The 13464-nt window shown below is 47.6% G+C and overlaps 1 protein-coding gene across 1 annotated transcript in view; it reads right to left on the reverse strand.

Moving 5' to 3' along the window:
- The window catches only part of NT5M (5',3'-nucleotidase, mitochondrial), a 217585-nt gene that overhangs the window by 184975 nt on the left and 19146 nt on the right, over positions 1-13464 (reverse strand). Inside the window, exon 3 of the mRNA XM_011952153.1 lies at positions 1909-2023. Within this exon, the coding sequence (XP_011807543.1) occupies positions 1909-2023 (115 nt within the window). The remainder of the gene's footprint in view (positions 1-1908; positions 2024-13464) is intronic.

Below are 13464 nucleotides of genomic sequence, written 5' to 3' on the forward strand. Positions count from 1 at the left end.
CCCAGAACTTTGGGAGGCAGAGGTGGGCAGACCACTTGAGGTCAGGAGCTTGAGACCAGCCTGGACAACACAGCAAAAACCCATCTCTAGTAAAAATACAAAAATTAGCCGAGCTTGGTGGCATACACCTGTCATCCCAGCTACACAGGAGGCTGAGGTATGAGAATCGCTTGAACCCGCGAGGCAGAGGTTGCAGTGAGCCAAGATCGTGCCACTGCACTCCAGCCTGGGCAATGGAGTGAGACTCTGTCTCAAAAAACATAATAATAAATAAATAAAATAAAGACTTAAAAGGTTTAAAAAAACCTTTTAAAGGAAATTAAGAAAGAAAGCAAAACTTGAAGAGTCTTAGAAGATGCCCAAGAGTACAGTGTTCCCCCGACTTCCCTCTCCGTGCCCCGCCATCCTGCTGGCCCGGTGTGGGAAGGTCAGGTGGCACTAACTCTGTAGCTCACCAGCCGCTGACCACAGACCCCCTGCAGCCTTTCCAGGCCTTAATCCCTCGTGTCCACACTTGTGCTGCTGGTGAGACGCCACCCCTTTGGGTTATACACCCGCCCCCAGCTTCCTGTGGCTGGAGATGGAGGCCAAGTCAGCCTTTGGGCCCTGAAGGTCACAGCCCCCACAGGCCACTGTCTGCCCTGACTCTGGCGGGAACCCACGAGGCTGGGGAGGGTGGGGTGGGGTGGGATGGGTACACCCACCATGGAATCCACCCTCTGGACACAGTGATAGAGGTGGGCATGTTTCCCAAGCCAGTTCTAAAACCATCAGGGAAAAAATAGAATGTATATTCCCACTGGGGTGTCCAAAAGACTAGACCTGAAACTACCGATGGCTACCAGGAGGATGTCGGAAAAGCAGACCAGGGCAGAGCCAGGAGGCAAAGAAACAACATTCACGGGCAGTTTCAACACCTAGATGTGGCTGGCCAAGGCCTTCCTCACCCCTCTTTTCAGTTAAGTAAACCCATAAACTTCCCCTCTCCTGTGTTTTGTTTTGTTTTGTTTTGTTTTCTTGAGACAAGGTCTTACTCTGTCACCCAGACTGGAATGCAGTGGTGCAATCACAGCTCACTGCAGCCTCTACCTCCCCAGCTCAGGTGATTTTCCCACCTCAGCCTCCAGAGTCACAGGGACCACAGGCATGCGCCACCACCACTGGCTAATTTTTTGGGGTTTTTTTTCGTAGAGACAGGTAGTCTCACCAAGTTGCCCAAGCTGGTCTCCAACTCCTGGGCTCAAACAGTCCTTCCACTTCAGCCCCTGGAGTAGCTGGGACTGCAGGCATGCACTACCATGCCCAGATAGCTTTTGCATTTTTTTGCAGAAACAGGGTCTTACTATGTTGGCCAGGCTGGTTTCACACGCCTAGGCTCAAGCCAACCACCCGCATCAGCCTCCCAAATTACAGTCGTGAGTCGCCTCTCCCTCTCCTTTCTACAGCAGTTCAAGGTTGACTGGCTTGTATGTTTTTTGGGAGGGGGGTCTTCTCTCCCAACCCACCTTTCCCACAGGAGCTCTGCTGTGCCCTCCTGTCATTCATTACATCCGTCCACATTGCTTTTGGGGGGGAAAATGGGTTTTGCTGCTAAAAACAAACATTTGGAGACCAGAGTTGAGTCCCTGTGTCACATGAGGAAAGCAAGGCTTTGATGCTGAAGGGACCTCCCCAAGGCCACCCCTCAAGTTAACCCTAGAGCTGGCACCCACTCCTCCCCACTCCCAGGAGCACCAGGCCACAGCCCATACAGAGGGGCCTTGTCTTCCCGAAGGGGAGGGGCTCAGTGCCTGGCAAACAGCTGGGGACTAAGTGGGGCAGGAAGCAGCTAAGTGTTCACTGCCCAGGAGAAGGCGGCCAAGGCTTGGGCCCTCCCCATATGCTTCTCACCTACCGCAGGCCACTTGCCTGTGATGTCCGGCTGGTCGTCTATGAGAAGGTCAGCAGAGACCACGGTCTTGTCTCTGGTGAGCACAATCTGCTCCAGAAAGTCAGGGCCGAAGTGCTTCTCCACCCAGGCATTCTGGACGTGAGCAGGCGGGGGCGGGTGGTGAGAAGACAGTGACATCAGACCTGGAAGCCGACCCAGAGCCGAGGGTAGGGGTCAGCCTAGACCTCAGCTAACAGGCAGGGAGGCACGGAAGCCTGATGCCAAGGCCCAGCGCCAGGCAGTCAGTGCTGGGAGGGAGTCCAGCCCAGGACGCCAGCACTCAGGGCTCAGGGAGCACACATGGCTGGTCCACACCCCAGTAGCTAGAAAGCAGCAGAGTCATGACAAACCCAGCGCTGTCCCCACTTCACACCCAGCAAACACTGCACAGCACAACCCAAACACAGGGAGCAGAGGGCAGCCGTGTCTGCCACCCCCGCCACCTGCTGGGCCACTGCCACCTCCTGCCCCACATGCATGCAGGCAGTGCGTTCTGTTAGGCATTGAACAAAGAAAACCAAGACAAAAAGCAGCTCCTACCCTCAGGGAGCTTACAGCTGAGGAGACAGCGGCCAAGGCCCTCGTAAACAATGAGTTACATAACACCTGGGACAGGCCTACAAAGAAGCCACAGACTGCCCAAGGAAGACCTTCTTCAGGACACGCAAGCTGATCACAGGGGCACTCTTAGCACACAGCGCATTCCAGGCGCTAATGGAAATGGGGTGGGGTGTGTCTGGGCCAACGGATAGCAAGCTGGGATGCTGGTACTCCCTGGGGCGGGGAGCAGACCGGGGCCTGGCAAGCCACCAGCACCCTCTCGCCACTGGTGGGCTCTCGGCATCTTTTCCCTTTTCCTCGATTCCCTGGGGAAACTGACTTTTTCCTATAGGGTAGCAGGTCCTGGCTGCTCTCACCACCCCAGTGCAGCCAGGGGTGGTCGCGGCCCAAGCATGACACCTGCTCTGGCCCACGGGCCCCAGGCACCCTGACTAAGCCCTGCCCAGCTCCAGGCTGTCTCTACAGCCACCCAGATTCCAACACCCTTGTTGATTTCTGACACTGGCAACCAACACCTTAACTCACAGACCCTGTTACAACTACAGACGTTAACCAGCAGCAGATTTTAAGCAGAGGACGGGCAGGACTGGATGCACTTTTTCCCAAAGCTCCTCTGGTTCCTGCATAAACAAACAGAAACACTGAGTGGCCCAGGCTGTGCAGGGAGCTCAGTGCATCAGCTGCCAACCTGGGGCAGAGCCCGGGCAGGTCCTTGCCCTCTCAGGGACTCCATTTTTCCCTGTATATGACAAGGGGATGGGACATGGGTGCCTTGGGGTGGCTTTCTTCCAGTTAGAGGTCGCTTCAGGAGTCCCACTTCACAAAGGCAGACACTGCATGACCTTCTGCAACTGGCCAGTACACAGGACATTAGGAAAGGGCTGGATCTGCAGAGCAGACCAGCCCTACGGCTGTCCCAGCGCCACCTTTCCCTGTGGCCACCTCGTTTACCACGCCCACCCACAACGACCTCCTCTCAGTGCTTGACTGTATTATGCTTTTTCCCGCTCAGAGCCTCACATGTGCCATTTCCTCTGACTGGGACATTCCTTCATGGACATGTGTGTGTACAACATGCACACACGAGAGAACACGTGCACACACACACATGCACACAGGGCCCTTCTCCTAGCCCAGTGAGCACCTATCCTTCTTTTTTTTTTTTGAGACGGAGTCTCGCTCTGTCGCCCAGGCTGGAGTGCAGTGGCCAGATCTCAGCTCACTGCAAGCCCCGCCTCCCGGGTTTACGCCATTCTCCTGCCTCAGCCTCCCGAGTAGCTGGGACTTACAGGCGCCCGCCACCTCGCCCGGCTCATTTTTTTTTTGTATTTTTTAGTAGAGACGGGGTTTCACTGTGTTAGCCAGGATGGTCTCGATCTCCTGACCTCGTGATCCGCCCGTCTCGGCCTCCCAAAGTGCTGGGATTACAGGCTTGAGCCACCGCGCCCGGCGCACCTATCCTTCTAAAGCTGTCACCTCCTCAGCCTTCCCACTCTAATTGTCCTTCCTAGCAATGTCACCGTTGGAGCTATACATCTCTATAACTTACTTCACATCTGCCCCACAGGACTGTAAATTGCTTGTGGAGGCTGGATGCGGGGCAAGAGCCTGGGGCTAATGTTTTTAGCAGAACTACTCCACAGGCACGCAGCATCTGTCATCGTATCTAAGCCTCACAGCAACCTTCCAGGTAGCCAAACTTTCCTTACTCGTGTAGTAATTTAGCCAATATTGCATGAGGTACAGTTCCAGGAACCAGAGAGACAATGGTCAACAGGAGACGTATGGAGTGCACAGAGCAGGAGAAGGCACACAGGCCACAGACCACCCCAGCCGGGGGGGCAAGGGCTCTGCAGTCAGCACAGAGCTCCAGCCTCACACAGAGGCCTCACTATAAAGGCGGCGTCTGCTCTGGAGCCGACTGACAAGGCGGCTGGCTCTCCGTAGGCTGGCAAGAACATTCCAGGCAGAGGAACAACAAACACTGATGTTTCAAGGCAGGCTGGTGCTCAGGTGTTTGAGGAATGGGGAAAACCCTGGAGTGAGGCTGGAACATGGAAAATCTGGGAGTGTAGGAAGAGAAGGGTCAGGTTTTGTTTTTTTAATTTCCACTGCATTGTGATCAACGCTTTTGTAAGATATGAAATCAAATCATGTGCCTGAACACTGCATCACTGTCAAATTGCCATGAATATTTCCAATCACAAGCACGAGTTTCTGTGTTTCATCTTGGACCGGCGCCAGTCTGCAGACAACATAAGGAGCTGCTCTGCAGAAAGGGTTTGCATGGGAAAATGATGCACCATGACAGTGCATCAGAGAACAGATGAAGAAACAGAGGCTCAGAGAGCGTCTGTGACTTCACAGGGGTCATACAAGTGGCAAAACAAAGTGGGCTGTTTGTATTGAGTTGTGAGAATAGTTTATGTATTCTAGAAAAGAGTCCTTTATCAGACAATGCATTTTGCAAATATTTTTTCATGATCTGTGATTTGTCTTTTCATTTTCTGAACAGTACCTTTTGAAGAGTAGAAGTTTTATACTTTTATAACTTTTACATGTATATATGTATTTATATGTATTTAACCCATTTGGGGCTTTTTTTTTTTTTGAGACAGAGTCTTGCTCTGTCCCCCAGGCTGGAGTGCAATGGCGTGATCTTGGCTCACTGCAACCTCCACCTGCCGGGTTCAAGTGATTGTCCTGCCTCAGCCTCCCAAGTAGCTGGGACCACAGGCATCCACCACCATGCCCAGCTAAATTTTTGTATTTTTAGTAGAGACAGGGTTTCACCATGTTAGCCAGGATGGTCTCAAACTCCTGACCTTGTGATCAGTCCACCTCAGCCTCCCAAAGTGCTGGGATTACAGGTGTGAACCACTGCACCTGGCCAGGGTTAAATTTTATATACGGTAAGAGGTAAAAATAGAAGAGGGCATGGGGTTCCCCCTGAGCCTCCTGGAGCCCAGCCATGAGCACTTATGTGGCCACTGCTCATAGATACCACCGGCTTCTCATGTGAGTATCTCTATCCCTCAGCAGGTTGCCCAGTCCCTGTGTCATGACACAGGGATGAGAACAGCATCTACCTCATGGGGATTTAGTGGAAAATTGTGCATCAAAGTCTCAGTACTGCACCTGGCACACAGAAAGTCTTCAGAAAAAGGATTCTAGCTTTTTGTCTTACCCTCAAAATTAGGCCCTAAGTCTCCCTTCTTGCCCCTGTGGTTCTGATACATGTGAGCTGGGGACCTTGGGCCAGCCAGTGACTGCCACTGTGAGGTCAGTTTCCTCACAGTGTCGCTGCTATGATCAAATAAAACACTGTGAGGACACCTGGAGTAATGCCTGATACAGATGTTACTAAATAAATGTAATTATTATAACTAGACTTTCATGGCCCCAAATTGTCTACATAAAGCAAGTAGAACTATTAATTTGGCAAAGTAACAGGATACAAGGTCAATATACAAAAATCACATGTATTTTTGGAATAAAACTAGAAATCAATAACAAGAGGAATTTTGGAAACTATACCAACACACAGACATTAAACAACATGCTCCTGAATGAAGTGGGTCAATGAAGAAATAAAGGAAACTGAAAAATTTATTGAAACACATGATAATGGAAGCACAACATACCAAAACCTATGGGATGCAGCAAAAGCAGTACTAAAAGGGAATTTTATAGCTATAAGTTCCACATCAAAAAAGAAAAAAACGCTTTTGTGGGGGCCTGAATTTTTAAAAAATAAAACAAGAAGAAGAAAAACTTCAAGTAAACAACCTAATGATGCATCCTAAAGAAAAAGAAAAGCAAGAGCAGGCTGGGCATGGTGGCTCATGCCTGTGATCCCAGCACTTTGAGAGGCAGGCAGATCACAAGGTCAGGAGATCGAGACCAGCCTGGCCAACATGGTGAAACCCCGTCTCTACTAAAAATATAAAAATTAGCTGGGTGTGGTAGCGGGCACCTGTAATCCCAGCTACTTGAGAGGCTTAGGCGAGAGAATGGCTTGAACCCAGGAGGCAGAGGTTGCAGTGAGCCGAGATTGTGCCATTGCACTCCAGCCTGGGCAACAGAGCAAGGCTCTGTCTCAAAAAAAGAAAAGAAATAACAAAAACCAGAGCAGAAATAAATGAATATGAAATATAAAAAAATACAAAAGATTGGTTTTGTGAAAAGAAACAAAAAGTTGGTTTTTTGGAAAGCTAAAAAAAAAATGACAAACCTTTAGCCAAACTAAGAAAAAAAGAGAGAAGACCCAAATAAATAAAATCAGAGATGACAAAGGAAACATTACAACTGATATTACAGAAATTTAAAGGATCATTGGTGGCTACGATGAGCAACTACATGCCAATACATTAGAAAATCTAGAAGAAATGCACAAATTCCTAGACACATGCAATCTACCAGGATTGAACCATGAGCAAATCCAAAACAAACAGACCAATAACAAGTAACAAAAACTGAAGCCATAAGAAAAGTCTCCCGGCAAAGAAAAGGCTGAGACCCAATGGCTTCACTGCTGAATTCTACCAAACACTTACAAAACTAATACCAATCCTACTTAAACTACTCAGAAATATACAGAAGGAAGGAATACTTCTTTCTATGAGGCCAGTATCACTGTGATACCAAAACCAGACAAAAACACATCAAAAAAAAAAAAAAGAAAACTGTAGGCCAATATCACTGATAAATATTGATGCAAAAATCCTCAACAAAATATTAGCAAATCGAATTCAACAACACATTAAAAAGATCATCCGGCATGACCAAGGGGAATTTATCCCAGGGATGCAAGGATAGTTCAACAAATGCAAATCAATTAATGTGATATATGATATCAACAGAATGAAGGACAAAAAACATATGAGTATTTCAATTGGTGCTGAAAAAGTATTTGATAAAATTCAATATCCTTTCATGATAAAAACCCTCGGCTGGGCGCAGTGGCTCACGCCTATAATCCCAGAACTTTGGGAGACTAAGGTGGGTGGATCACGAGGTCAGGAGACCGAGACCATCCTGCCTAACACCGTGAAATCCCATCTCTACTAAAAATACAAAAAATCAGCCAGGTGTGGAAGCATGCGGGAGGGTGAGGCAGGAGAATCGCTTAAACCCCGAAGGCGGAGCTTGCAGTGAGCCGAGATGGCGCCGCTGCACTCCAGTCTGGGTGATAGAGCGCGACTCCGTCTCAAAACAAAAACCCTCAAAAAACTGGGTATGGAAGGAACATACCTCAACATAATAAAAGCCATATATGACAGACCTATATACGGCTAATATCATACTGCATGGGGAAAAACGGAAAGCCTTTCCTCTAAGACCAGGAACATGACAAGAATGCCTGCTTTCACCACTGTGATTCAACATAGTCCTGGAAGTCAGCTAGAGCAATCAGACAAGAGAAAGAAAGAAAGGGCATCCAAATTTGAAAGGAAGAACTCAAATTATCCTTGTTTGCAGATGACATGATCTTATACTTGGAAAAAATCTAAAGATTCCACCAAAAAACTACTAGAACGGATAAAGTCAGCAAAGTTGCAGGATACAAAATCTGAAAAAAAAAACAATCTGAAAAAAATTAAGAAAGGAATCCCATTTAAAATAGCTACAAATAAAATAAAATACCTAAGAATTAACCCAAGTGAAAGACCTCTACAATGTAAACTATAAAACATTATACAAGAAATTGAAGACACAAAAAGTGGAAATATATTCATTCCATGTCCATGGATTAGAAGAATAAATGTAGTTAAAAATGTTCATACTACCCAAAGCAATTTACAGATTTAATGCAATCCCCATTAAAATACTAATGACATTCTTCACAGAAATAGAAAAAACAACCCTAAAATTTGTGAGGAACCACAAAAATTCCAGAATAGCCAGAGCTATCCTAAGCGAAAGAAACAAAACTGGAAAAATCCCATTATCTGACTTTAAATTATACTGCAAAGCTACAGTATCGCAAATGGCATGTTACTGGCACAAAAACAGACACATAGATTAGTGGATAAGAATACAGAACCAGGCCAGGTGCAGTGGCTCATGCCTGCAATCCCAGTGCTTTGGGAGGCTGAGGCAGGCAGATAGCCTGAGTCGGTCAGGAGTTCAAGACCAGCCTGGCTAACATGGTGAAATCCCATCTACTAAAATACAAAAATTAGCTGGGCGTGGTGGCACACACCTATAGTCCCAGCTACTCCAGAGGCTGAGGCAGGAGAATCGCTTGAACCCAGGAGGCGGAGGTTGCAGTGAGCTGAGATGGCGCCACTGCATTCCAGCCTGGACGACAGAGTAAGACTGGGTATGGAAGGAACATACCTCAACATAAAAACAAACAAACAAAAAAAGAATACAGAACCCACAGATAAATCCATATATCTCCCGTGAACTCATTTTTGACAAAGGTACCAAGAACATACATTGGGGAAAGGACAGTCTCTTCAATAAATGGCACTGGAAAACTGGATATCCATATGCAAAAGAATGAAACTAGACCCCTATCTCTTGCCATATACAAAAACTACTAAAAGAAAAACATTGGGGAAATTCTCCAGGACCTTGGTCTAGATGAAGATTTCTTGAGTAGTACCCCAAAAGCACAGGCGACCAAAGCAAACACGGACAGATGGGATCACATCCAGTTAAAAAGCTTCTGCACAGCAAAGGATACAGTCAGCAAAGTGAAGAACAACCCACAGAATGGGAGAAAGTATTTGCAAACTATCCATCTGACAAGGGATTAATAACCAGAATATATAAGGAGCTCAAACAGTTCTATAGGAAAAAAAATCTAATAATCTGATTTTAAAATGGGCAGAAAATCTGAATAGACATTTCTCAAAAGAGGACACATGGTGGCTGGCTGTGATGGCTCACGCCTATAATCCCAGCACTTTGGGAGGCTGAGGAGGGTGGATCAAGAGGTCAGAAGTTCAAAACCAGCCTAACCAACATGATGAAACCCCATCTCTACTAAAAATACAAAAATTAGCCAGGTGTGGTGGTGCACGTCTGTAGTCCCAGGTACTCAGGTGGCTGAGGCAGGAGAATCACTTGAACTCGGGAGGCGGAGGTTGCAGTGAGTAGAGATCACACCACTGCACTCAAGCCTGGGCGACAGAGTGAGACGCAGTCTCAAAAAAAAAAAGAGAGCCTGTCATTGGCAACAACATGGCCCGCGTGGCTCACGGGCCCATGACCAAATGCACACATCAGAAATAGAGATCTATGAGCTAGACACAGTCCCTGGCAGGCAAAATGTTGGAAGGGACAGAGTGCTGCTCCACTCAAATAAGCAGACCCAAGACAGGCCTTATTAAATCAAGGAGGGTGGGGTGTGCAGGTGTGGGAGGTAGGTGAATGACACTCTTAGAAAAATAATACCATAGGCCGGGCGCCGTGGCTCACACCTGTAATCTCAGCACTTTGGGAGGCCGAGGTGGGTGGATCACGAGGTCAGGAGATCGAGACCATCCTGGCTAACACGATGAAACACTTTGGGAGGCCGAGGTGGGTGGATCACGAGGTCAGGAGATCGAGACCATCCTGGCTAACATGCTGAAACCCCATCTCTACTAAAAATACAAAAAAATTAGCCGGGCATGGTGGCAGGCGCCTGTAGTCCAAGTTACTCAGGAGGCTGAGGCAAGAGAATGGCATGAACCCAGGAGGCAGCGCTTGCAGTGAGGCGAGATCGCGCAACTGCACTCCAGCCTGGGTGACAGAGAGAGACTCCATCTCAAAGAAAAAAAAAAGAAGAAAAAGAAAAAGAATACCATAAAACTGGAGGTTTTCAGAATGAACGGCTTGATCTAGGACACTTGAAAGGTATTATGACCAGGCACGATGGCCCAGGAGTTAGAGGTTGTAGTGAGCTACGATCATTCTACTACAATCCAGTCTGGGCAACAGAGCGAGACCCTGTCTTAAAAAAAAAAAAAAAAAAAAAAAAACACATAAATAAATAAAGGGATCATGCACTTTTGTCTACAATCCCTATTACAATGATAAAATGGCCGGATCTAACTAGGAGTGAGTTAGTTTGGGAATTATTAGCCATGTGAACAGCCAATTTTATTTTTTTTTTGGAAATGTACTTTTCATACCATAAAATTCACCAATTTAAAGAATACAATTCAATGGTCTTTAGTGTGCTGACAATGTTACGCAACCATTACCACTATCTAAATTCCAGAATGTTTCCATCACCCCTAAAAGAAACCCCATGCCAATTAACATTTTTGGTAATTTTTGAACAGACGATTTTTAAAATAAACACTGGTATGAGACAGAAACACGCCAAGAAACACACCATGAGCCCCACTGGGGTTCAGGAGCTCCAGGGGAAGCTCCCGAATGCTGGCAGTGTGGCCCCCATGCCATCCCCAAAAGAACCTAGGGTTTCTTTATGTGCCAAGAGAAAGTGCCAAGCCTTTTAGCTTAAGTCCTACAGGGAGTAACTGGAAAATGTACTGGAAGCAACTGGAAATTCAATGTAAAATATGCAAAGGCCAGGCGCAGTGGCTCACGCCTATAATCCTAGCACTTTGGGAGGCTGAGGCAGGCAGATTGCCTGAGCTCAGGAGTTTGAGACTAGCCTGGGCAACACGATGAAACCCCAACTCTACTAAAATACAAACAATTAACCGGGTGTGGTAGCATGCACCTGCAGGCCCAGCTACTCGGGAGGCTGAGGCAGGAGAATTGCTAGAACCCAGGAGGCGGAGGTTGCAGTGAGCCGAGATTGCACCACTGCACTCCAGCCTGGATGACAAAGTGAGACCCTGTCTCCAAAAAAAAAAAAAAAAAAAAGCAAATACAATTCATTATCTTAAGTTAAAATATATATATATGGTCTATGTTGGCCAGGCACGGCGGCTTACAACTGTAATCCCAGCACTCTGAGGGGCTGAGGCGGATGGATCACCTGAAGTCAGGAGTTCGAGACCAGCCTGGCCAATGTGGTGAAACCTCGTCTCTACAAAAAACACAAAAATTAGCCAGGCATGGTGGCAGGTGCCTGTAATCCCAGCTAGTCAGGAGGTTGAAGCAGGGGAATCACTTGAACCCAGGAGGCAGAAGTTGCAGAGGGCTGAGATTGTGCCATTGCATTCCAGCCTGGGCAAAAAGAGCAAAATTCTATCTTTAAAAAAAAAAAAGTCTACATTTTTACATTTTTATTTCAGGTTAGAGGAAGAGGCTCAATTAAGGAGTGGGTTTTTGTTTTGTTTTTGTTTTTGTTTTTTGGGACAGGGACTTACTCCCAGGCTCAAGCAATCCTCCCACCTCAGCTTCCTAAAATGCTGCAACTACAGGCACACATCAGCATGCCCGGCTAATTTTTTTTAGTAGAGATGGGGGGGTCTCACCATGTTGCCCAGGCTGGTCTCAAACTCCTGGGTTCAAGTGATCCTCCTGCCTCAGCCTCCCAAAGTGGTGGGATTACAAGTGTGAGCCACTGTACCCAGCCTGAAGGGGGAATTTTTGACATTTATTCTAAAACTCAATGCCGAATCGGGCAGACATATCATCTGGAAACCAGACTTCAAATCAGAAGAGCACATTCCCCTTCTGCACCCAAGCTCCTCCCTTAATTTGGCTTGTGATTACTCCCCTTGTTGAATTGGAAAATCTCAGAGTAAAATGTCATGCCTATGCATGAAAAACCTGACATGGATTTTCAAATCTCTCTGCAGGGTGAAAAGGTACAGGTCATACTGCTTAAGTTCCGAGTCAGGGAGTTCGAGAAGAGACAGCAAGGCTGAGGAGCAGAGCCCGGGCTCTGAAGTCTGACTCCCCACTTTCTGGCCACTGACCCTGTGCTTCACCTCTCTGTGCCTCAGTCTGCCCATCTGTAGAACAGGGATGATAAAAACACTATTTTGTAGGGCTACTATGAAGGCTAAATGGATCACTACAGGGAAAGCCCTTGGAGATGTATACTACCAACTTGGCTACTGTTAATTATTACTGAGTGATTTGGGTTCAGAATGTTGGGAAACCTTCTTTCCAGTCAGAAAGAAGGTTCTGGCAACCTGAATGTAACCCAACTCAACTCCCTCCATGTGATGATAAAGCGAGACACCTCACAGCAGTCACGTTTCCATCCTCTGACTGGGTCTTGAAAGAAAATCAACCAAGGAGAAAAGTTTCCACTTCTGGCAACAAAGGCTGATCCTACTTGTGGACAGGAGCTGGGGAAGGAACTGTGAGTGCTCTGGGGCCTGAGCCTAGACCAGGGCTACCGTGGAGGAGACCTCTGTCCTGTACAGATATATCCTGAGACCCACCTCCAGCCCTTCCTTGCCTCCCCCAGGCATGGAGCAGAGGAACCATTAATACCTGCCCACCCTCAGCCAGGGAAGAAGTACCAGTCTATAGGGGTGGGAGGGGCACGAATGGTGGGTGAGGGGGTGCTCGGAGCAACCTTCACCTTACTCACTTCTCACCCACACTTCTCCCTTTGTCTTAGTTCTAGGGTTAAAGGTGGTGGTGTGGCTAAACCATGAGGACAGCTGGGAGGTTTGGATAAACTAATCCATTTCACCCGGCCCAACTCCACTCCCAACTAGCCCCTGTAGCCACCAGCCAACTAAATTCACCTCGAATTCCTTAGATCTGCTGCGCACTTTACCGTCTTCGTGTGTTTGTTCAATGGCCCGCTTCCTCTATTGACTGACCCTATGTGGCCCAGCCTAGACCCCGGCAGGAGGAAAGGACCCTGCCCACGGCGGGTACAGTGGAAATGAATACAAGTTTCTATGTGATATACACCCGAACCCTACCTTTCCTCGCGTGACCCAGGAATTGTATTTCTTGGAATTCACCCTAAGAACATGACTATACAAAGGCTTACAAGACGTCTTCAGCTATTAACAATCATGTTTCTGGCCAGGCGCGGTGGCTCAAGCCTGTAATCCCAGCACTTTGGGGGGCCGAGGCGGGCGGAT

The sequence above is a fragment of the Colobus angolensis genome, unplaced genomic scaffold (assembly GCF_000951035.1).
Source record: "Colobus angolensis palliatus isolate OR3802 unplaced genomic scaffold, Cang.pa_1.0 Scaffold335, whole genome shotgun sequence".
In the NCBI taxonomy this organism is placed as follows: domain Eukaryota; kingdom Metazoa; phylum Chordata; class Mammalia; order Primates; family Cercopithecidae; genus Colobus; species Colobus angolensis.